Source organism: Peromyscus californicus, unplaced genomic scaffold (assembly GCF_007827085.1).
Source record: "Peromyscus californicus insignis strain IS unplaced genomic scaffold, ASM782708v3 Scaffold_13__1_contigs__length_99412109, whole genome shotgun sequence".
Classification (NCBI taxonomy): domain Eukaryota; kingdom Metazoa; phylum Chordata; class Mammalia; order Rodentia; family Cricetidae; genus Peromyscus; species Peromyscus californicus.
Genome location: NW_026294424.1, coordinates 34,511,333 through 34,536,967, shown reverse-complemented (window position 1 = coordinate 34,536,967; position 25,635 = coordinate 34,511,333). Strand labels below are relative to the sequence as shown.

At 46.5% G+C, this 25,635-nt stretch overlaps 1 protein-coding gene across 1 annotated transcript in view; it reads left to right on the top strand.

Moving 5' to 3' along the window:
- Clnk (cytokine dependent hematopoietic cell linker) overlaps positions 1-25,635 on the top strand; it is a 93,292-nt gene that overhangs the window by 7,912 nt on the left and 59,745 nt on the right. Inside the window, exons 3-6 of the mRNA XM_052736033.1 lie at positions 7,425-7,453; positions 17,610-17,647; positions 21,956-22,097; positions 23,673-23,782. Coding sequence (XP_052591993.1) covers positions 7,425-7,453; positions 17,610-17,647; positions 21,956-22,097; positions 23,673-23,782 — 319 coding nt within the window. The remainder of the gene's footprint in view (positions 1-7,424; positions 7,454-17,609; positions 17,648-21,955; positions 22,098-23,672; positions 23,783-25,635) is intronic.

Below are 25,635 nucleotides of genomic sequence, written 5' to 3'. Positions count from 1 at the left end.
CCATGTGCATGACAGAAGCTAAGCAGACCCTGTGGGGGCCCAGGGACATAGGATCTGTTGATCAACCAAAGGTTTTAGCCAAATCCAGACTCCAGCAAGTAGCAGACCCAACACTCTAATCCCTGTCTTCATTTTCCACAAAGGAATCCCCCTTTCCTATCCCAAACCTGTAGCAATAGCTCTCCAGGTGACAAGGTACAGATGGCTGTGACTTCTCAATGCCCTGAAGGGGCAGTCCTCACCTTTAGGAGGCAGGAGCTTCTTCTATTCTATACACTAGGACGCCCTCTGCTGGGCCTCTGAGACCATGTAAAAACAGGAGCTGGCTAGCACTATTGTCTGTCTGCTCTCCCAGACTCTGCTTTTCTCTTGTGCTACATAGCTAGCTGCTCCAGGACCTCATAGCACTGAGAGATCCCAGGGGTCACTTACTGCCTCCACTCCATGTACAGAAGATAGGGTAAGCTTCCAAGACATCTCACAAGCAAAACTTTCGCTGAACATCCAACACGCTCTCAGAGTATGCAAGCATCCACTGGGGTGTCTGCTATCTTTTCTCTGAGCCATGACAAGCTCTTAGGAGTAGTTGCCAGGTAAACATCTGATGAAAGGTACAAAGGAAATGTAAGGATAAAGTCAAGACCCACACGACAGCTTAATAATGCTGATTACCTGGGTTGTTGGAGACGTCACTGTGCCCATAGTCCTACAGTGTCAAGTGCGTACTGGATACTTAAATGGATGGCAAAAAGAACTCTAACCTGGGACAAGGGTGGAAGAGAAGGGAGAAGGAATGGAAGGCAGAGGCCAAGCAGGGAGGGTCAAAGAGAGGTGCAGAGGATTTCCAACTCTTCCTTTCATGGAAACAATGTCCCAACTAAAGCAAGTGACAAGGCATCCTGCTGTCTGACTTGCCTGCTGCAGTGCCCATCCAGCTGATCAACTTCGTCTTCAGTTTTCAGCCTTTGTCAGAGACACTCACTGCTTATCTGCAGAGGACGATAACTCTCCAGGACACACTGCCTGTCCTCGGAAGTCCATCAATAGAAGGAGCATGTCAATAACCACATGTAGTCTTCTAGCTCCACTGCCATATGTTACTAAAATAAGCAGTTACACACGAGCTGGAGCAGGGGTAGTTCAGATGGTTCCTAGGTAAGGGGAAGTTCTCGGAGATATGGGTGCTACCAAACATGGGGACTTCCCGAGACATTGGCCCCAAACAATGTTCGCCAATGAACCAGATGAAAAGATTCTGGACTTGAGTAGTGTCGAGTGTGTGACTGTATCTAATAGCCACAGATACTTACAGTTGTTATGTATGAATGAAAGAGGAACAGTCTGGAAACTCACCAGGGAAGTCTTTAAGACACAGCAGACCCATTTGTTCACTTACTAAATAGGAAGCTGAGATGATTTCACCTTGAATGAATTTCATCAGCTTCCAAGTACCATGGGATGGAAGGCCCTCCCCAGTCTCTACTCCAGTGAAAATGTAGACCTCCTCCCTTCCAAGAGGATTCAAAGGATTTTTGTAAAGAAGAGTCTTCCTATGTTTGGATAGTCTATTGGCCTTGTTGGGATAGGACATGGCCTGCAAAGCATCTCTAGGCCTACATCCTCATGGGATGCTTAGGATCCATGCCTCCCTGAGCATGTGCATGTCACATACATTCTCCCACCCATCTACTCCCTCCTGCTCATTCACCAACATGTTTGTGATACAAGCCAAGCTCCAGGCACCATATGAGGCACCTATCTCCTTTTAGGGGCCACTGTAGTTAGTCTGATAATTCAAGATGGGCTCTATTCCAGTTGTATGGTTGAATTCAATCAAATAAGTGTAAGATATTTATCCGGGCAACAGAGGAGATTTTGTGGTCACTTGGGAAATAAGGAAGACACTCACATCCATCCATTATGCTCTTTTCCCCACACTGCTGGAAACCCCAGTTGGTCCCTGTGATAACACCAATCCTGTGTGTTCCTGTGATACCTTCCTGAGACACAGCTCTGCACATCCTTGCCATACCAAACTCTCTGCTGTACCTCTAGTCACACCAGCCTGATAACTGAACCCTGCCGGTTCTCTACCCACTGAGCATTCTGTGTGTCCAAACCTTAGCCCCACAGTTCTCTAGTCACACCAGCCTGATAACTGAACCCTGCCGGTTCTCTATCTGCTGAGCACTCTGTGTGTCCAAACCTTAGCCCCACGGTTCTCTAGTCACACCAGCCTGATAACCGAACCCTGCCGGTTCTCTACCCACTCAGCACTCTGTGTGTCCAAACCTTAGCCCCACGGTCCTCTAGTGGGAACTTCCACCTCTGAATAGGGAGTCACCAGACTGGATGTGAAGCATAGCACCTTTGACTATGGTGAAACTAACCATAGTCATCCACCTGCGAAATAAGAGGAATTGCTAATATCTTTGACACCCTATTTGACACAAGCGTTCTATAAGATCCTCAATTTGGGGACAAAGATACTGTTCCCCAGGACAAAGTTTGTGTGAGATCATTTTTGTAACATGCTCAGTTCCCAGTGCATATATTCAAGTCAAGAGGGGAAAATCACAAACTTAGAAATTTGTGTTCTCCTTCACATCTCTCTGTGTTTAAAACAAGTTTAGTGACTCCTAAACACATCAATTGTCTTTCAAAGGCTATAGAATTTGATCCTGGAGTTACCTTGCTATTTCATGAATAGTGCTTACATAAGATGCACAATTCAAATCAGTCACTCCTGGAAGCTTGGGAGATGAAGAAGGCTGATGATGTAACATCACATGGATCACTTCCCGAGGGTTTCCTGCCAAATTTCAAGGGACAGTGAGTTATTAGTCTCCATTCCAGGAGGTCAACCCTGGAGACAGGGCTGAGTCCCATCTCTATGGGACCCAAATAACACACCATCTACACTGTGTTCCCATGGATAGGAAGGACACAGGAACACATCCAGTGTGCCAGGCAGCAGGAGAGGTGGGGGAGGGGAGAGTTTGTTTTGGTATCCTTTAAAAATTAAAGCTCATTAAATGCATTAAATTATTTAAAAGAATTAAAAATTAAAAATAACTCCCAATTTCAAATCTATTTATAATAAGATTACATATCAGAAAACCACAGACGCAGGAAGGCCAACCTTGATCATTCTATAGTTCGTGGAGTTGCCTGCCACAGTGAGGACATCTGCCACATGCACACAGGAAAAGCCAAGGAAGGAAACCCTGCTTCCTTCAGGCCCAATTGTGGAAGGGAGCCTCGAGTATACGGGCAGAGGATGCTGCCAGTCTTGTGCTCTATCCAGCTGTGGCCCATTTGCACATGGCTATGTTATTGATGCTGTTGACAAAAGGAAGCCAGAATGCACCTTGTGATTCCCTGGCAAAGGGCAGCTTGCTAACAGGCCGGCCTCGCTGGAGCACAGGCAGAGCACATCAAATCCCCATGAAGTCAGTGAGCAGCATCTTTCATTCGTCACCATGGGCTGTCAGGCTGCAAAGAGCACTAACACAGGAGCCTTTCCAGAGAGCTCGGCAGCTGCTAATGTCAGGATGATGTCCACACTCCATCCAGACGAACCCACGGTGTCCAGCCTCCCTCTTCTTCCATCTCAGGCAACAGCGCCAGCCTCCCCACCCCCAAGCCATGTCTCGATCAGCTCTCTGGATAGCAGCAGGCTCAGCTGGAATAACACCCCTCCCCTTCCCTGTTTTGCTGAGGCTTCCTCTGCTAATTCACATGCTTGCATTGACGCACAGACAGCCCCCAGGGTGCGGAATCCCCAGGGACATGACATATGAATACCCAACCATCATTTTGAGGCCCCACCCAGAGTGAAGCAGATAAGCCACTTTCAGACAGCCTTGGCAATAGGGAGGAAAATTCCAGATGCACAGCCCTCTGCAAGCTGTGTTGCTGCTCTAGGCTTGCGAATAACAGGGAACTCGGAGTGGAAACCTGACTCTGGCAATCGTTTGTTGTGCCACTCTAGGCGGGTTAAGTTTTAGTTACATCTGCAGAGTGGAAGATGGAGATCCAATTGGCTAAAGCCTATGCCAGAAACCTGTATCTATTGCCTCCAAATGGCTTCTCTGCCCTTGTGTATTACTATTACTTGTGTATAACATAAAAACACATAACATGAAATCAGCGCCCACACATTCAGCTGTGCACACAGCACCGTTAACTATGGGCACGCTGCAGCCACTAGATCATCCGTAAGACCTGTTTTCTTGTAAAAACCAAAACACTGTACCCTTGAGTGCCCCATCCTTCTCCTGTCCCTGGCAGTCGTCCTTCCATTCTGTGTCATCCTAACAGCAATGCTGGCTAGTATTTGTCTCTTCAGAGCATCCATACAGTGACAGCTATGGCTTTCTGTAAGTCAAAAATAAAAGAAGGAGCCAGGCCGTTACATATCTGTAATCCTAGCACCCTGGGTGCTGAAACACAAGGATTATAGAGAGTTCAAAGCAAGGCCAGCCTGGACTATAGACAGACTTTGTCTCAAAAAATTTTTTTGTTAATTGATCAATCCATAAATGTAAAATAAAAAACATTGCATCTGCAGGGAACAGAAATTGAGAAGGTAAATGTAAATAGGTCAAACTCTGCCAAAAAGAGTGGAGGCGGGTCAGTACCCAGACAGGCACTCAAGGTTTGGTTTGACTTTGTTTTCCATCATCTTTTGTTCAGCTTATTGTGTGCCAAAGGGCCTCAGCCCAGGATCTGAGGAGAGGGGAAACACGAGCCCAGCTCAGGCCTCAGCTTTGTCGAACCAGCAAATCAGACTATGTGATCGCCAGAGTTACCTTCTAAGATACAGGGGAGGCCAAAGTCAGAAGACAGTGAATACAAAAGTCAGAGTCCTCCCTAGGACCTGCAGAAGACTCCTCCTGAGGCTCAGAAGTCCCAGGTTCACACCTACACCCGGCCCACTTTGGAATCCCAACCTAGAGTCCCTGGGATACTTACTCCATTCATAATGAGCTCACTGTACACAATTCTACTGCACATGTCATAAGTTGCACGTCTGGAAGCCTTGTGAGGCTTAATGAATGGCCAGAAATTCAAGGGAAAGACCATGTGTCCAGGGTGACAGGAGAGAGTACTCACAGGCCCCCACAAAGGATTTGCTTCTCACTAGGTAATGGACTGTTAGTCCCTGCTGAAGCTCAGGCAACTTGAAAGGGTACCCACAGCTAACCACAGGGCTCTAGGCTGCAGATGCACTGCTGCTCCCAAGTGAGACTCATCCCATCCCATAGGTATGGGTAGGGAGAGCAGGCTGGAGGGGAAGCCAAGCTTGAGGCAATTTCCTTGTCTCTCAATGGCTGTCTGGATTGGGCTATTTGTGCAGCCCTGCGCCCTGTTTCTTGTCTGGGAAGACAATAGTTCCCCAAGGTCATTTGGAAGATGAGGGGAGGGCATCAGGATAGGCAGGAATCTGGACTCCTGAGCTCCGGTCTCCTGGTTACTGACGCTTCATTGCTTAACTAGTGTGTGCCCAGCGTCCCAGCCACCAGATAGGCCTCATAAATATTTACACGCAATGTGTGTTGCGATGCTCAATTAATTGCAGCTGTGACGCACTTCGAGAGCCTCGGAGGGAAGGTGTGCATAGAGAGCCAGGGGTTATTAAATGCACAAACAAGTCAGTGCGCGGAAGCAGCGGCCTGTGGAGCTTTCCATTGCCCTGGGGCTTTTCAGACCACAGCCCAAATCTAGGGAAAAGTTGCTCCCAAGAGGACACTGTCCAAGGGTGACGTTGGTGACTGTGCCAAGAACTTGTCATCAGAACATGAGCGAGGACATGCCCATGTGATTTGCCCAAGAGGAAATGCACGTAATAATCCAGACTCCTTAGCTGTCTCAGAAATGAAACAGGTGTGATAAGGGTCAGCTGTCAAGTGGGTACAGTAGGACTGGAACGTGGATCCTGGTGGGGAGACACGGTGGATGGTCACTTCACAGTCAGTGGATAAGAATGTCGGTGAATACGCATCAATACAGACCATCCAGAAAGCACCTGAGAAATAGGCTACAAGGGCCTGAGGATGCCCGCACTACTCAGCACTTTCCTTTAACTAGAGTATTGTCCATCCATGAAGACATTCAGAGATGAGACCGAAATGCCAGAATGGATGAGCTTTGCAATCTTGTATACAGTAGTCAAAATTAGCAGGAACCTAAATCTGCTCCAAAAGTGCCACACAGCCAGCAAATACGTTTTTCAATAACACTGCATAATAAAGTGTCACAGTGCCATCCTACATGCTCTCATAGAATGACACTTAAGCACCTATATACTTAATGTGTGCCTATGGGCCTGCAAGACATCTCAGTGGGTCAGAGTGCTGATGCAGCCGTGATGACTTGAGTTCCATACTTGTAACCCAGCCAAAAGGCCTAGTGTGAGACAGACATCTGTAAGCACAGTCCTCATAGGTGAGATGGAAGCATTGCCTGGCAGCTTACAGGACTGGCTACCCAGGAGGGTGAAGACAGAAACCAGAAGCCTCAACAGGGTAGATGCAGAGAACCAAGTCCAAAGAGCTGACCCCTGACCTCCACACATGTGCCATGACATGGGAACAACCATACACACACACACACACACACACACACACACACACACACACACACACACACACACACACACGCATGCACACATGCATGCATGCAGGCATGCACTCATGCACACACACACATGCATGCACGTGCATGCATCGTTTAAACACAATAATACCTTGCTTTGATTTTAAATGTGTGCGTGCATCCTCATTGCACACACATGCATGGTATTGATTTTCTTTCTCGTCTATGTCGTCTATCTTCTATATTGCCTCTAACAAAACATTACTTCAAGCCTACAGTGATACAAACACATGGGGATTGCTTTCTGTTTGTAGTACACAGGCTGGGGCTGGGTGAGTGATTCCTCAGAGGGTAAAGTACTTCCCTAGCAAGTATAAGGACCTGAGTTCCCTCCCACATAAAAAAGGACCAAATAATAAATAAATAGATTTTTAAAGCCAGAAGTAGTAGTACATGTTTATAATCCAGCACTGAGGAGATGGAAATAAGATGATCCCTGGGACTAACTGGCCAGACCAGCATCCATGGTGAGCTCTAGCCCAGTGACAAACCCTGTCTCAAAATGCCAAGATACATCACAACTGAGGAACAAACTGAGATGCCCTTTGACCTCCACATATATGCTCACACATGTGCACACATACACACACATGTGCAGCAATATATGCATGAACATTCACACCTATACACCTGCACAGATGTGACCATGCAGGCAAAATTTTCACAGAATGAGTGGTGAAATGCATCTTGGGAGTACCTGCTGCTTTGGAGACAGTGTTGAATTCAGTAGCTGACACTCAAGTTTGTTTTCTTTTCTGCCCTAGGTCATGGCCACACCTCAGCAGTACCAAAGGTGAGTCATGGGTTCTGTGTCCTCTAGGTGATGAGATAACCTGGCCTATTGGGCTTTCCTTTCTATTCTTTTCTGATTCTCTTTCTTTGCTGTATATGTGAAGGAGCAATGACTGTCTCTCTCTGCACAGCCCCCATGTCTGGGCCTCAGTGGAGAAGACTCTGACAGTAGGGGTCCTTCACGCAGGTGGCTGACGCTTGGACCCGAACATCTAGAAGGCAAGCACCCTCGACATGGGCTGGACTTGTCACCCACTCGTGACAGGGTTTTAAAAGAGAGTGCATCCCAGGAAGGAAAGCCCACAGAATAGCAACTCAAGGAACCAGGACAAATGCTACAGCCTTCTTGTGGTCTAACCTCAGACATCCAGAGCATCATTTCGATGTAGCTTTGGATTACAGGCAAGTTACACATGTTAGCCTAGATTTCAGAAAATGCAGTCATCTCAGATTGCTGCCTTTCCACCACCCAGTAACATCCCTTAGCTTCTTGCAGCCTTTCCCTCCAGCTGCCCCAGAGCATGGCTGACTAGTCTGTCAGGCCCACAAATCTGCAGATGTGTGGGGCTCCTGGTGCTCCACTCATTAGCTGTGCAGCCTTGGGCAGAGTGCTGCATCGTGAACCTGAGTCCCTTCCTCTGTGAAATAGGTAGGGAACTAAGCTATTCACTAGGGCCCAGCCCATCAAACTCTCTATTGCAGGTTCCCCAAAAAAATGTAAGTGCAGCAGAAAAATGGAAGGTCCCTTAGAACCCCACTAGAAAGTGGACTGGTTGTGAGGATCTAAGTGAGAGAGAAAATGAGCACCAAGCTAGAAGAAAGGTACAAAGGAATGCATGAATCTTGGCGAGTCCATGCCCAGTGTGGAGCGATGCCTTGTAGGGCAGTTTATAATGTGCACCCTGCACTCAGCTCAACACGGCCTGCAACGGAAGAGCATGAAAACCAAAGTGCCATCCCAAAGTGACATGTGAGGCTGAACAGTGGACACTGCTCAGCACCACCCTCCTCCCCTCAATCTGTCCCCAGCAAGTTTCCCTCCAGGCCTGAGTTCTTCAAGGTGGATGCCTCCAAACTGCACTAGAGTCTTTGGGTCTCAAATATACTATCCATTCCCTGGCCTCTCATCCTCTCCCACCACCCACTGGAGTCCTGGAGGACACTAGAACACTCAAAGGGGCTTTGTCCAGGGCGATGAAGCTATGTACTGGATACATTAGATGGCAACTTGGAAACCATGGGAGTGAAACAACATGTCAATGTAGCCAGCTGTTACCTTCTCCATTTTGGGTTAGAAGCAGAGAAAAACTGAAAGGTGGATATTGACATTCCATTGACAACGGTGTAGAAATACAGGGAAAAGAAAGATTTTTAAAAAGTCAACTCAGATAAAAAAAAAAAAATGTCCAGGTCTGCCTAGACACGGGTGCATCTACACCATTCCAAAACTGTGTACAAAACCACAACGTGCATATCACAGACCACTCAAAGGCCTATAAAACTCCAGCAGACCGGATGTCACTAAGGACATGCATGCAGGCTGACATCAGAGAATGGCCATCTCAGGGTAGTCACACATCCCTAAGTTCTTCGTGGCGTTTGCATTTTTTCACCAACGGATTCATTGAAAACATGGTGGGTCATCCATGAGAGAGGATGCCTTGCAGCCATTTTAACTGAGGAATGGGATGCTTGTTCATGACCATGAAATTGTTGACAGCTTGTGAAAGGGCAGGTGAGAAAACATTGCACACAATATGAACAGGTGTATTGATGCACATGCTTCAGTGTGAGTGTGTGTGTGTGTGACACATGTGCACAATATGAGAAAACATATTAACATGCTGCTGTGTTGTGCCTCTGAGCGTATCTCTCTGTGTATCTCTGAATGCATATGTGGATCTCTCTCCCTCTCTCCCCTTCTATCCCCCATCTCTATGTGTGAGTGTGTGTGTGTGTGTGTGTGTGTGTGTGTGTGTGTGTGTACCTCTCTAAGTCTATGTGAGTGTGTCTGTCTGTGTTTGTCAGTGTGGGTGTCTGTATGTATCTGTGTGTCTCAGTGAGGGGATGCCTGCAATCAAACATTTATATTAGTTGTGTCAGTGAATCAACATCGCTTCTCTTTTGCATATCCGCAGCTTATAATTTCTTCCACAGAAACATACACTTTCATAGAGTAGAAACAATCTATCAGAAACTGAATGTTTAACAAATTCCCTCAGGCTGGGAAAAGACAGACGCATTCTGGGTTGTAAAGGACGGGTCAGTGTAGCCGCCTCCTCGAGAGGCATCCATGGTGCTATATTATCCAACAAGATGAACTTGTGAGTTACCTCCTTCCGGTGCCTAAGGAATGGAATCTCGGACAAGTGACTGCCTTATTTAGAAAGTGTGTCCCTGTGTCCTAAGTCCCCATAGGCTGGGGGGGGGGGGGGGGGCGCCCTGGGGGAGGAATAAGAAATTGGTTGATTCTATTAAAGAGACAAGAAATTTTATTTTTCCAGAAACATTTGGGTTTTTCTTCCTTCTAGTTTTCTAAGGTAACAGGTATTAAAGGTTGACTCCCCCCCCACACACACACTTTTAAAAGAAAAAGTAATGAAGATTTTTAAGACTAGGAGGCAAATCAGCAGGTACAAAATATGTAGACCTCCAGCGACCCCTGCTGGCCAAGTCTAGGCATTGCAGTAACTGAGCTAAAGGAACAGGAGGAGCTGTCTGGTTCTCCCGGAGACTTCAACACAGGAGTGGACAGGAACAAACCAGGAAGGTGACAGCTGAGCTGGAGCGAGGCACTCCCCACATCCTTGAAAGCACAGTCCACAGTTTTGGATCACCCAAAGACTGGAAAACCCAAGGACTAATAGTTGCCTTCAAAATGCAGTGTAATTTCACATCACAGCAGAAGCACACAAAATCTACAGCCCACCCCAGAGTTTACACTTTGGCGGGCCTTTGCCGAAGACAAGGAAGCATTAGTTTTAAGAAGATAGTTCCAATGCAGGTAGTTCTAGAATGTTATTTAGAGAATTGCTTGCTGGGGCAAATAAAAGGAGACTCCACGTATCCAGACCGTCCCTATCTAGAGGTTTCTGTTGGTGCTCTAGACAGCCACTGTGTTGGTCTGGGGTTTCTGTAGAGCTCTAAGGGGTGGATACAGGGCCTGCCTCTTCTTCACTACCCATTCCCTCATCTGTCTATCCAGCCAGCCAGTTTATCACTGGCTCCTAATGTGACAACTATAATACCAGAGACACAAAACATTAAGATCTGACAGAGGCGACCGAGTATGCGCACCACAGATAAAGAGATGAAAACTTGGAGAAGGGAGTGACTTTCCAGGAGCCACTGGGTGAGAACATTAGGCCTGTGCTCTGGCTGCTAGTGAGCCTTTCCGCTTGCTGTTTGAGAATCTGAACTGTCAGCTCATGGTATTAAGGCAAGGAGCTGGGCATCAGCAAGTAAAACTGGGAGAGCCAGAAAGCTACAAGTCTCTCTCTCTCTCTTTCCCTAGTATGTGCCAGACATCTTATAACCTCATCTGGCTTAGCTGTAGGACTGATTTCATTGTACTCATATATAAATAAGATTAACTGGGCCCAAGAGAAATTAGATAGGCTGGCAAGAAAGCAGTGAGTGAGTGGAGCTCAAATCCACCACAATATATTTGGAGTTGTACAGCAAACAACTTTGGCCTCAGTCTTTCATCCATTACAAAAGGGATCACCAGATGTTAGTGGCCACTGAATCCCTGAGCTTCCCAAGCTGAGGGGGACCTGAAGAATTTTTGTGAAAGGTCAGCGTCTGGACGTCAGTGGAATTGAACGCTAAAAAAGCCACACGTAACTTTAAGCACTGGAGGGAGCAAGCTCCCATGCTGGAGCTGAAAGCTAAGCTGTAGACTGGGGTGGCTGAGCTTGAAAAGACAAGCACATTGCACATTGGTCGAGGGCACTAAGCCAAGAAATCACACACTCTCTGGAAGCTGAGAGGTGATTGTCTACCTTGATAACACAGACTAAAATGTCTCAGCAGCTGTTTAGGATACACATTGCTGAACCCTTCCATAGAGTAGCGTCAGTTTACCAAGGTCACGTGAAGGCATTTGCCTGAGCCCATGTGGTCAAAAAGTGACAGGCCGGGATTTGAACCTAGAACATCCCATTAGCCTCCAAGAAATGTATTTGCCTTTCTCCCAGCTTTGGTTAGTGACTTTGCTATGTGGCCCGCTAGCTCCAAAGCTCACATCTCCAAGGAGCAAAAACATTAAAGGCTGCAAGGTGTGTAAAAAACTTCACAGAGGCTCAACCATGAGAAATACTTGTTATATCCTTTTTTCTTACGTAAGGAAAATCCAGAAATAACCTGCCTAAGGCCTGTGGGTGTCTCTGCCTCTGAGAGATCCTCAAATATCCAAACATTATCCCCATCTTATTGTTTCCTTGATTGTGTTGGCCTCAACCCTATGGCCCAGGGTAAATGACGCCAGTGCACCACACCACAGGAGGAAGAGAGGAAAGTGAGTCACAACTTAAGAAAGGATCCTGGCAGCCGTGAGTTGATTCTCTGCCTAGATTACACTGACCAGAACTTGGACTTGTGGCCACAGACAGCACCGCTTGGCAAGGAACCCAGAAGGCCTCAAGTGGTGCATGGATCCAGGGAGATGCCCAGATGCCTTTTGTGGCACATCCAGAGACGGGCAGAAAGCAGTGTCTGAGCCTTCAGTTTTCAATCCATATTTGGTTACGTCTAACTGGTAGCCTGTGGCTCTGGAGTCAACCCAAAACATTGTGCCTCACTCTCTTCCCCATTTCCATGAGTCTCCCATCACAGAAATGAAAACAGAAGGCGGTTTTGTCCAAGGAACCTGTCTGAGACCTGCTCACCGGCTCTGCTTCCTGAGGAGAGAAACAGCTCTAAAGCTCCGAAGGCCTCCCATTTTATTTGTCTTATCACATAGCATAAGCATATCCTGGTCCTGGGACCTGCTCGTGATATCCTCACAAGGAGCTATCTCCATGGCAACCCACCAGATAGCTTAGAAGATGGACCAGTCTTGCACCTCTGGAGACCCATGCTTCCGGTATCTGAGTCTCTATGTCTGACTTCAAGGATGCCTGACATTACGCAAAGGCAGCAACTTCTCCATCACTGGTTCTCAAAATTCAAACTGAATGAATGGCGCCATGGAAACTTATATGAAAAGTAGACCAAATTCCTCCGATTTACAGAGGGCCCCACCTTTGTTCAATCTCCCCTCCTTTCTTTCCTTTCACATCTCATTGTCTAAACACCTGAGGTAAATCAAGTGCCACGAACAGAGGACCTTACCTCGAAAGATGTTGACGCTATGACTTCATCATCCTTGGCTTTGCTTCTGGAAGAAAGAGGACAACTGTGGATATTGCCGGCTGTAGGGGTGGAGTATTTGCTGTCTGCTGTCAGCAGAGCCCTGAGCTTTACATCACACAAATTCATCTTCACATCCTTCTTAATAAGAACTTAAAAGGTCTGTTCTTTGTAAAAGGATGTTTTCCTTGAGGGGCACCCAGAAGTCAAGTGTTCCCTAGAGCTAATCGGGGCCTATGGGTGATGAGGGAGTCCCCAGCTCCTCAGGCCACTCCTCACCATTTGGGAACTGATATGGAAGATTACTAAGCACCTTCCTTTCTCTGTTATTTTTCCCCCCTTCTGGAAAGCCAGTGTGTTAGCGTTTTGCCACTGTGACTAAAGACCTGAGACAATTAGCAGACGAGGAGGAAGGTTTGGTTGGGGCCATAGCGTCAGAGACTCAGCGCATAGTCAGTTGTCTCTGTTGCTCTAGACCTGCCATGAGAAGAACCATCATGGCAGGGAGCAGGTGCCACCCCAGATAGATTGCATCACACACACCCCCACTAGAACCACTGGCACTCAGGGTCTACATACACCACAGCATCAGTCAATGCTTGAGTTCCAGGAAGAATGAACCATTGTAGTGGAAATCTGGGGCCTGGCTAGAGAAAGGGTCAAGTCCAAGCTCACCTAGCAAGGGAAGAGGAGATCATGGTCTGTCTACTTGAGATTCTAGGAATCTGTCACTGGCCCCACTCTGGGGGTATTTCCACAAAGCCATGTGCCATATATGACATGACTCTTCTTGTGGTATGCACTTATCATATTCCACCAGTCTCTGAAATATGCTGAGCTATAGGTGTTATCAAGGGGCGGGCACCATGATCTGTGACTGTAAAATGTATGGAGAAACATAAAACACTGTATTAATTAGGCAGGACTATAATGAATGGACTACAAAAGTCAGCGGTGAGATAAAAACAGGGCAGCTTCCCTGCTCACATTTCAACCTGATGTGAATGCACCTTTACCCAACATCTTGCAAGATGCCTCAGGACCCTGGGACCCTCTGTCCCTGACTCTGCCACTAGCTGAAGCAAAATTGTTGTATGCAGGGCGCAGCAGGCCATAGCCAGCCTCAGTGACATCTACCTCACAACACATACCGTGCCTGACCAGTGCCTAGAGAGCTGGGAGGTGTGCCTCAGCTGAGCACCCACTAGAAAGGGAAATGGGGCATGGTGAGTCTGCAAAGTCACCCCCACTGCCAGACAAGGTTCTGGGGCTGGGGGGCGGGGGGTAGTAGGGGAGGAACCAGAGTGGAACTATGCTCTTTGACTTAACAGCTGAGGTGGGTGGCCAGAGATGTTACCAAGGGAGAAGATAGTCTAAGTGGGATCTGAGGACCAGAAAGGATCCAGGCACAGGCAAAGCTAGGGGAAATATTCTAGACAGAGAGACAAGATGCACTGTGTCATTAAGACAGAAGAGCATGGAGGGCTACAGGGACTCGAAAACAGTCTGATGTGTGGAGTCCAGAGGGAAGAAGGTGAAAAAAAAATCCTTTGAATATCTTTAAAGAAGCACAGGTCAAGAGAGGGACTACAGCAAAAGGGGTGTGCAGCTGAGAGAGAGTGGTCCCAGTCTGAATCCACCAAAGAAAAATGGGAATCCACAGTCCAGGCTTGGGGCGGGACCACAGGTGGACAATTACTAAGAAGAAACATTGGGGATAAAATCTGCCTAACAAGATTCCTACTGAAGGCAAGCCAGGGGAAAGAGATTTCTACCTGGAGAGTGTGGTAAAAGGCGAGGATCCCAATTAGACGTGGTTGGTGATGCAGCATGGAGGAGGGTTCTGGCTAAACAGACTTGGTAGGGTTCTTGCTAAAATTAGACTATAAAGAGACAAGCAGGGAAGCGGAGAATGCAGGGCCAACCCGAGGCAGAGCTCTGCGGAGCTAAGCCGGGCTTTGAGATGGGAGAGAATTTCAGTGTTCTGGTTAGTTTCTTGTCAACTTGACATAAACTAGAGTCATCAGGGAGGAGGGAACCACAATAAGAAAAGGCCTCCATCAGCTTGGCCTGTAGGCAAGTCTGTAGGGCATTTTCTTGATTAATGATTGACATGTGAGAGGCCAACTCACTGGGGCGCGATGCCACCCCTAGGCAGGTGGTCCCTGGAGGTCTAAGAAAGGTAACTCAACATGAGCCTGGCAGCAAGCCAATAAGCCAACTTTCCTCCACAGCCTCTGCTACAAGTTCCCTTCATGAAAGAATATAAGTTGTAAAATGACGAAATCTTTTCCTCCCAGAAGCAGGTTTGGGTCAGTATTTATCACAGCAACAGAAAGTAACTACTAAATTTTTGCAGAAAGAACTGGATGGTATGAGAAAGAGAGCAAGGGGTGGGACTCACAAATCTGAATTGTCGATCCAGGGTGATGGGACATGAATGGATATACACCTTTAAGACTCTGCTTAAAATTATGTATTCAAACTCTCCCCCAATGGGAGCACAGATAGAAAATCTGGGACAAGGATACAAGGCAATCTTCCCGAAATAAGACAGGTAGACTCACAACAAGGAAGTGTAGCTAGAGTTTTCCTGCCTGGCCCACAGTCAGGACAAATCTCTCTCACCCACCAGTCCCACAGCCACTCAGACCCGACCAAATAAACACAGAGACTTGTATTGCTTACAAACTGTATGGCCATGGCAGGCTTCTTGCTAACTGTTCTTACAGCTTAAATTAATCCATTTCCACAAATCTATACCTTGCCACGTGGCTCATGGCTTACCGGCATCTTCATATGCTGTTTCTCATCATGGCGGCTGGCAGTGTCTCTCTGACTCAGCCTTCCACTTCCCAGCTTTATTCTCCTCTTTGTCCCGCCTACACTTCCTGCCTAGCCAATGGCCAATCAGTGTTTTATTTATTGACTAATCAGCAACACATTTGCCATACAGACCATCCCACAGCAAAGAAGTCATTGGATGCTGCAGCTCTTTATGTGTGTCATGGAAGAGACAGGAAATGTGTACTGAATGATTTAATGAGATAAATGTGGCCTGGATGGCCAAGATGGAAGCTCCAGGAAGCATGACATCAGATGGCAATGGATACTGAGTGTGAGATGCTAAGCGTGTGTGGGGGGTTACAGATGAATCAGACACAGGCCAAGAGGACGTGAAGCATATTTGGCAGATGTAGGGAACGCAGGGCATCAGTGGAAGTGAGACCCCACAGTACTCTGTGGGGACAGTGATACAATGACTACACACAATAAATCCTAAAGTTCCTAGCAGCCCAAAGAAAAGGGAACAGCATGCACTCTTAGAAACAATGCTTGCCACAAAATCAAAGTGAACACATTGTTAAGAAGCTCACAGTTTCTGGTCCTGAAACCTAACGGAAACATCTCATATGTGTGCTGATAAAACAGATATGATCTTAAAATTGTTTTCTGCTTTACATATTCCTCAACACAGACTAATAACTACAAAACGACCACATAACTAGAGAACTTTCAGTCTACGAGGAACAAAGATCCTTCACTCATGTGAGCAGTTCTTGGGTGGTTTTGCATAATCTGGAAGTAAATTTTAGACCAGAATACTGAGTGGGCTGCATGATTTAAGGCGTTTTCATAAATGAGTCCAAATGGGGGAGCTGAGAGAAGCCTCAACTGAACTATATCGGTCTAACAAAAACTCAGTGGCTCGATTTCTGGATGTTGGGACGTGTGCCTGGAGCTGGGGACAGATTCGTGAAGAGACGTGAGCTCTGCCCACGAAGTGGTGGCAGGCACTGGAGGAGGCAGGCGTACAGACAGCTCAGTAAATGTGCTGTGCTGGCTAGGGTGCTGGGGGAGCCTCCTCCTCGGTGATGTGGAGTCCTCTCCATCATTTCTCCCTGTTTTTCAGTTGTTTGTTGATTTGTCTTTTCTGTTTTGTGAGGGGCATGCTTGTGTGTGCGTGCATGCTCATGTGTGCAGTGGAGGATGTGCGCAGGCGGGGGGGGGGGGGGGGGGGGGGGACGACACGGGACGGGGATGGGGACTTGGCTTGTGTTTGCATGTGTGCTCATGTGTGTGGGATCCAGAGGACACCTCAGAATGTATCTGCCGTTTTACTTTGTTTTGTTGAGACAGGGTCTCTCACTAGCCTGAAACTCACCAAGCAACCTAGGCTGACTGGCCAGCAAGCCTCAGAGAAGCGCTTGTCTCCAGCACCTGGCATTGGAAATACAAGCACTCATCACCATGCAAGGCTCTTTGTGATGCTGATCTGGGGCTCCAAGTCAGGTCTTCAGGCCTCCAAGGCACACACTTTACCCACTGAGCCATCTCCTCAGCCTCCTTTTCTGTTGTTACTCAATGACGCAGACTGACCCAGGGCCTTGTTGGTTCAATATCCCTAGCACTTTCTTTCCCATATCATAGTCTCATTTCTTGTAACCTAGATGAGCCTTGAGTTTGTGATCCTCCTGCCTCCACCTCCCGAGTGTTAACATTTCAGGGGTGTGCCACCACACCGGGTATTTCAGTCTCTTTCAGAGAAAATGCTGACCTGCCGGGGGAAGAGAGTTTCTCGCATCCATAGCCACCCTGAGTTGGGGTTTGATTTCTGTACCCCATTTCCCACGCTCTGTTCTACCTGATCAGTAGCTGGAATGTGAGGTGTGAGAAGGACACTGGGGTCACAAAACTGAATCGAAATGAACACAAGATTTCCTCAAGGAAACCAGGCCCCATTCTTTCGATGCTGTGAGCTGGCGCTGGGTTTGCGGTGACGCATGATCTGTGTTTTCTGGCAGGCCGGTGTCGGGCGGTTCTTGAACCTCTTCCGGATCATGTGAGTCTGCTCTGTTCCTTAACTGTCAGTCTCTGATCTTTACAAAGTAAGTGTTGGTGTTTAGGCTTCTTTTTTCTGTCGCCGGATGAATGAAAGAAATAATTGTTCCAAGCCTCATGAGAATCTTCTGGTAAGGAAAAATCGCATTTCAGCCCAAGTTCCAAATCTCATGGTCGTTGCTATAGCAGACAAAGGTGAAAATGTTAACACATAGTGCTGGTGAGTGTGTCCCGAGACAGGTGCTTTACAATATATACATGGTGAAATTTTAAATTGAAACTTTTTGGAAGGTAATCTCATGACAATATTCATTGAGTAATATAAAAATATCCTAGTGGGTTGTTGTTGTTTTGTTTTTGTTTGTTTTGTTTTTGCTAGAATTCCATGTTTGAGAGTTTAAAAGAAAGAAATAGCATACATTTCAGACCAATATCTCACCAGACTCACTGATATTTTGTAGCATAGTTTCTATAGCAGCATGTTGAAAAATCACACTAAACATTTGATAATGTAAAAAATGTTGAACACTTCAGCATTTTGTGAAGCTACTGGAAGCACTGGCCAGAATTTTAACAACTAAAGGAAAAGATTAAAATGTTTAACATTAACCCAAATATCAAATATTATAAATAATTATGATAAATTATGTATCCATACAATTTACATATGTTATACACCTATAGATGATATCTGAAAAATTAACTTGTCATTATTTGATGTATGCCTTTAAATTTTTAATTAAAGCTATGGACCTTTACCCACACACACACATACACACACATGCACACACACACACACACACACATGAATACACACACACACACACACACACACACACACACACACACACACACACACAGATTTGCTTTTACAGAAGTGGCTCCTGGGTAAAGACTATCAGACCTGAAGTTAGGGACTCCTGAGAGAGACATGTGATGGATAAGTGAGAGACAGGTGTGACTGGTCCAGAACCAAGCCCCCTCAGTCAATAGAAAAAGCACGCTGTTTGTAGTCACTCCTGTAGCCAGGGAGTTAGAAGCCTATGCACGTTCTCTCATCCCTAGGTGACAGCAGCCATCATTCTGCTTCCTGCCACCTCTTGTCCCCATGCACACTAGCCAAAGGATGAAACGACAGGGTGACTTCAGCTCATGTGATGAGTGCTTCTGTCAGGTTCCAGGCTTTCCCTGGAAAATGCTCAAAGTAGCTCACAGGACACAAAAGGTGCCCTTTAGCAGTGTCCTACCCCATTGCCCCCCAGGGACCTCCTCCCTGCACATCCCCCCCCAAAAAAACTCATTTCCAGGTGTGACTCGAGGGCATGCCCACACTTCCTGCACTGTGTGGGTCAGAAACCTCTCTCGTTCATTCATAGTTTCTCTAAGTTCAGAGCACTTGGCTATGCTTCACTGGAGGCATAAACCAGAGAGAAGTTATCTAATGCCCTGGACCCTTGTCATGGGACAGATGCCAAGAATCTTTATGTGTTCGCTCAGCCTCCCACCAAATCAGCCAGTTTAATCACCTCCATCTGTGCATCAGGGAAATGAAGCAGCCTCCCTGTGGTCACAATGTGGCCTCTATAACTTAGGTCTAGGACACAGTGGCCACACACCCATTCTGTCACCAATACTCTCCCAACCAAAATGTCCCATCTCAGCCCACTTTTTCTCTGAAGACCTGACAAGAAGGCCAATTTCACGGTGGTGATGCCTGTTCTCTGCGGGACAGTTCCAATGGCACCATGGAGCTCTTTATCTGGTGATTTAGCCCCCTCTCCTGTGGGTGAGCAGGTGCTGGTCTTCCACCCTGCTCCAGCTTGGGCATCGCAAGATCTGTTAAACCTGATCTTGATACCTGGCCTGAGTCCTCAGCTCACACACAGCCTGACTGGGCTTTCTTTATGGAGCACTTGCTGGGAGTGTGGACTAACACACTGAAAGGTGAAGCTATTGACTCATCCTGTCTTCCAGCTTTTCTGTGAAGAACACAGCTAACTAAGCCATGCTCTGCACCCTTGCTCTGAGCCAGATGGGAGCCCAGAGATTCTTCCCCAGATGGTCCTAGCAAGTATCTCCTGCACTGTTGCCTACCTAGAAACCGGGCTCTGCCAAGACTCCTCTCTGCTTTTCCAGAGAGGAGAAAGAATCTGCTGGCATGGCCTGTTCCCCCCCCCCCCCATCTCCAACTTTCTCTGACACTGCCAGTCAGAGCAGCAGTGGGAACCCTGGCTGATGGCTTTTGTGCATGAATAGTCTTACTTCTGCATGCCCATTTGATAAACATGTAGAGCTGTAATTAATTACTCTACTCACCCATAGGAGCGTGCGTCTGGCCATCTAACCCAAAAGTAAATTAAACCGAACCCTAATAACTAGACAAATTACAACATAAATATTTTAAATCACACCCTTAGGAATAATTAGATCCTCAGCCTTATTAAAATCTACGGCATTATTTACCAATCATATATTACAAATCTACTATAGAAAGCCACAAATACAGTCAAGGCTATAAAGCACCAACTTCAACTTTACACTGTTGGGTTGTTTTTTTTTAAAACCCTTGACTATAAAATATTAAGAGTCCAAAAAGGAATTCTAGGGCTGCCCCATCTGTGAAGCAGAATTCTCTCTGCAGAGAAAGGATCCATGTCCAATCTAACACTGTCTATTCACCTTTGTGCTGACTACCCAGTGGTTCACTTATGGAATGCCCTGTACTCTCAGCCCTTCATCTTAAGATATGAAATAATTTTTAACTCAGGTGCTGGGTCAGGTGGAGGTGTTGGAAGGATTCAGCCCACCTACAACCTGTGTGGCTTTGAGAAGTCACCAACGTCAGTCTATATTTGTAAAATGAAGATAGGATTTCCTCGTTTTGAGGCACCGCAAGAGGGATGTGCATGAAAACAGATGTCTCTGAGTCCTCTTGAGTTCCCGGCATCACGTGGCAGTCCTTAGACCTTCCAGACAGTCACCATTTACAGTTGCAATTCCACCCTTCCACCGAGATTTCTCCCTTGGGAGCAAAGGAAGGCTAACATCAGTCAGTTCTGGGTAAAGTTAAGATCCAGGGAGTGAAAGTGACTCCCGGCGGCTCTGCATGATGATTGCCAGGTCCCTGCTTACACAGAGCAGCTGCTGGCTGCAGACCCACCCTACAGGCATAGACTCAGGAATGGCTGTGACAACTCAATGAGAATTTATCTGCTGTGAACTGCTTCCCCTCCTGCCATCTCCAGGCTTCAGCCCCAGACCTGTAATGAGGACACATGTAAGCCTGCTTGGGCTACCCTAGCAAAATGCCAGGACCTAGCTGGCTTGAATCCAGATCATATTGCCATTCATTATTTTACCTCAGCCCTGAAAACCAGAAGTTCAAAATCAAGGTGCCAAAGGGTTGATAAGAACTTTCCCCCTATGCAGATGACTGGAGGCATCTCATGTGTCCTTCCCTTAGTACATGAATGTGACTAAGTGGGGGGGGGGGGGGGGGGGGTCATAGGAATTTGAGCATCTGCTTGTCAATTTTTATAAAAATTTCTGTCAATTTACTGAGAAACACAGCTTGGATTTTCGTATTAATCCTACTGAATCTGTTCATCAGTTTTTAAAGAAATCCATTTTAACAACATTAAGTTCTCAGTCCAGGAACAGTGGGCCTCTGTGCATTCATTAAGGTCTTTTCACAGCATGCCTTCAGATTTTTGAGCACAAGTTTCACTTCTGTGGCCCAGTGTCCTCAAGGGTTCAATTTTTCTTGATGTTTTGCTGTCGTTCTTTCCATTTCTATTTTCCAACTGCTATCAGTAATTTACAGAAAAGCTAATTGCTATTACCATTGCATACACACAGACTGAACGGGACCAGCCGTGTATCCTGAAACCTTGCTGAACCTTTTATTAGCTCTAAGCTATACTCATTTTCAGGGATTCTTGACTTTTCACTGCATTGACAAACAGTCTCCCTTTTCACTTTCTGGGACTACTGATAACATTGGACCCACCCAGGTGACCCAGAATCCTCTGTGTTTTAAAGTCAGTTCATTAACAACTTACACCGGCCTGATCCCCTCACAGCAGGACAAGATGGGTCTTTGATTGAATGATCAAAGAGATGAGGATATTTGGGAGGCACCTTTAGAATTCTGTCATAAGAATTACATTGCTATGTAAGATCCTAGATCCTAGAATCTTAACATCTGCTGCAAACAAGTCAGCATCACTCCCTAAGCCAGAGCTGAGACATACCACCTTTATCCACATGGTCCTTCCCTTGGACTCACTCCAATGTTTCACCCACTTAGAGAAGGAACTTGGCTGCAGTCCTGGATGGAGGAAAATGCCACAGTGATGATGACTATGAAGATCCTGAGCTCCAGCTGCTAAAGGCATGGCCATCGATGAAAATTTTACCAGCCAGACCTATACAGGAATCAGAATACGCAGGTATCCCGGGGGAGTCTGAAGATGCGTGTCCATGTGCAACATTGCATAGCAATGACAGGCCCATGCTCCAGAACTCAGTTTTTTGTATGAATACAGGCTTCCCAGTAGAAGTGACCCTCAGAAAGTTCCTCTGAAGTTAGATGAGTGGCATATGGAGTCAAATTCTGTTCTTGATTACTGTCTTTGTCAGGGCAGGGTCTGCTTGAGCCTTAGGCCTGTCTGTCCCCATGGTGGGAGCATGGGAGAAGTAGCCAGGCAGGACACCAGGCATGTGGGACTTGTGAGGTTAGTCTGCATGGTGTGGGAGAGCAGAGAAAGAGAAGACTGATTCGCTCCGCAGGTTGCCAGCCTATGAATGGACCCAGTAGCAACATCCCACTTATAAGAAAGGAAGGAGGCAGGCTTTGTGCCCACCCCTGCCTTTCCCCACATAGGGCAGTGTCAACGGTCCTCTATGCCACTGTAAAGGGAAGGAGGCAGCTCACCTGATTTCTGAGGGCGTAGCTCACAGACATGAATCTGCAGAAATTTCTTTAACGAGAATTGTCTTATAAGCGGTGAACAGGTAAGGTGACACACACCCTTCACCCCTGCACTTCAAAGGCTGAGGCAGGAGGATTCCAAGTTCAAGGCCTGTTCAAGCTGCACGGTGAGACCTTGACTCAAGTAACCACAACAAAAATAATAGTGATAACGATCACCTTGTATTCAGTACTGGAAAGCATTGACTAAGTATCTGCACTGTGCTGGTCACCATCCTAGAATTTATCAAGAGATAAATAAATAACAGGGACATGCTATAAGAGCCCACCAGAGGAAAGAGGTGGATGGGGTTGGGTGGTGGGCTCCAGGGGCAGATATAGTAGCTCATGCCTGTACTTGCACCCAGGAGGCTGAGGCAAGAGAATGGCCACAAGTTGAAAACCAACCTGAGCTATATGTAGAGAGAGTTTCAGGCCGGCCTGAGCTCTGGTGTGAGACACTGTCTGAAATAAAACTAATAAATGAATAAATGAATAAATAAATAAATAAATAAATAAATAAATAAATAAATAAATAAGCAAACAGACAAGAAAAATAAAGTAGGTAGCACAGCATAAATCCTCAAGAACTGGTAGCATTTCTCAGGTGTATAAAAAATGAAGGCTTGTCAAGGCCATCCTTGATAGGATTGCTGTGAACCAAAGTCAACTTGTCTACCTTAATTTCCTCCTCTGGCAGGTGCAGGCGGAACTGCTGGCCTCTTTGAGAGTGGTTTGTTTGGGGGGTTTGTTTTTCTTTCACAGTGATCCCTCCGGCCACTCTACACACTAGAGAGTGTTTTCTTCTGCAGCAGTCCCTTGGGTCATTGTCCACTCTTACTCTGAAGAGTGCCCTGTGATATTCTGCAATAAACTTGGCCTGTTTTCTACCCTCCTTCCTGAACCCCACCACCTCCAAAAAAGAATTGCTTGCGTAGTACCTTAACTGTGTTGACTCCATGAGTGTGAGCATGTATGAACGCTTCTTAAGTGGCTATGTGCCAAATCTAGCCAACTTATAAGGCACAAGCTTACCAGCTTTCTTTTTCCACAGACACACGCTACTTCAAGGATATGATGGAGGCTCCCCTTCTGCTACCCCCCAAGGCTTCTGTTCCCATTGGGAAGCAAATCTGGAATATAGGGATGAGGCGACAGGAAGAAGTGAGTAAAGGGGGACCCTGAGGACCTGACATGAGGAGGGTACTACCTAGCTCACAGAGATCTGCCCCAGATCTCCTTCCCCAAGGCATCATGACAGATGATGGAACAGGGCAGGGCAGGCTTGGGAAAGCTGAATAGTGTGATTTATAGGATCATAGGCCTTTGGAGGAGTCTAGAAGGAAAGAATATTTACATTTGCTGAAGTCTTACTGTGAGCCAGGCATCAGGCTAAAGAATTTACATCTTTCCTCATTATTATTGCATTCCTCAGATCCTGAATTAAGAACACAAGTCATTTTGATAATAACACATCATTTTGCCAAGATTCTCAGCCCAGCATTGTCAACTGTTAAACTGGGCAATGAGAAGTCTCACGACCTTCCAAACCTCTGTAATCCCTATACAAACCAGATAGGAATATTCTATATGCTGGCCTAAAAGGTATCTAGAGGCACTGCAGATAATTTTATGGAAAGTAAATGAAAATGCACTAGATATATACACAGGTTTTTATTTTAATAAAATGTATAATAATGAATACTCTTAATATAGCTGACCATAATATAAAGAAGACTCAGCCCAGGTCTGTATGTCACTGGTGATAATATTCTGATTCATGCCAGGTCAGTATTGCCTACAGAGACAGAATCATACAAGGAATCCTTGTCACATTAACATACCGGGGCTCCTCTCTTTTCACACTGAGTCCAGTCACAGAATAAATTGCGCTGGGGTGAGTGAGGGCTCATCAGCATACGCTGTACAGCTATTCAGTTCCCTGTGGTAGAATTTTGATTAATGTACTCACCCCTTGATGAGAACATTTTAAAGGCTTAAGGCACATGTAAAATCATGCCAATGTGTGCCCTTCCAGAAGTGCTACAAAACCATGTTCAACTCAACAAAACTGGATTTTGCTGGTGTGATCAGGGTTTTTATAAAGGGGGATGTCACTGTTAGAGTCCCCTTCCATGACACCATTCACTAGTGAATTGGAGCATACTTCTGCAAGTCCCATCAGCTCTCCTGGGTGGCATGTCCACTCTGCTCACAAGACTCACAGTTTCTCTTGATATTGACCACACATCAGCCTGTCTTGTGCTGATACGACAGAATATCTTTGGGAAATGGGGTACTTTATAATTAACCAAATTTATTTCCCCATACTTCTGGAGTCTGATGTCCAAGCTGCAGGTGCCAATATCAGCAAAGGTTCTCTTTCTGCATCCTGACATGGTAGAAGGGCAGAAGATAAGAGAAAGATGGGAAGGAAAGAGGGAGAGGGGGAGGGAAGGAGAGAAAAGGGGAGCCAGAGTTGCCCTTTTATGAGATCCACTCAGTGATAAAAGACCCCTTTCCGGGCCAGGCTTGGTGGTGCATGACTTTAACCCTAGAAAAGCCCTGGTCCAATTACAAAGAACAGAAGGCACATAGAGGATCTGAGAGCTCCTTCCTCAAACTCTGTCACATGCGTGTACACATAGGCCTTCTTTTGGGGAATATGTTTCCTAAGGAAAAACAACCTCATTTGGCTTGACACTATGTCACACCTCTGTAATGCCAACAGTCAGGAGGTAGGAACAGGAGAACCATTGAGGTCATCCTGGACCGTAGGACAAGTTTGGGGCTAGCCTGGGTTACATAAGATCCCATCTCAAAACCCAACCACAGCAGGGTTTGGGCTTCCCGTCTTACAGTCCCCACCTCTGCACTACCTCATTTTCTTCTCTCTGACAGGTCCCTTCAGAAGCAAAACCATGGTCCCATCTCAGCAAACCAACCGAGATGAGGGAGAGGGCAGACAGGGACAGATGGCTGCCGGGAGAGAAATCTCCTTACACATTAAGCAAGGC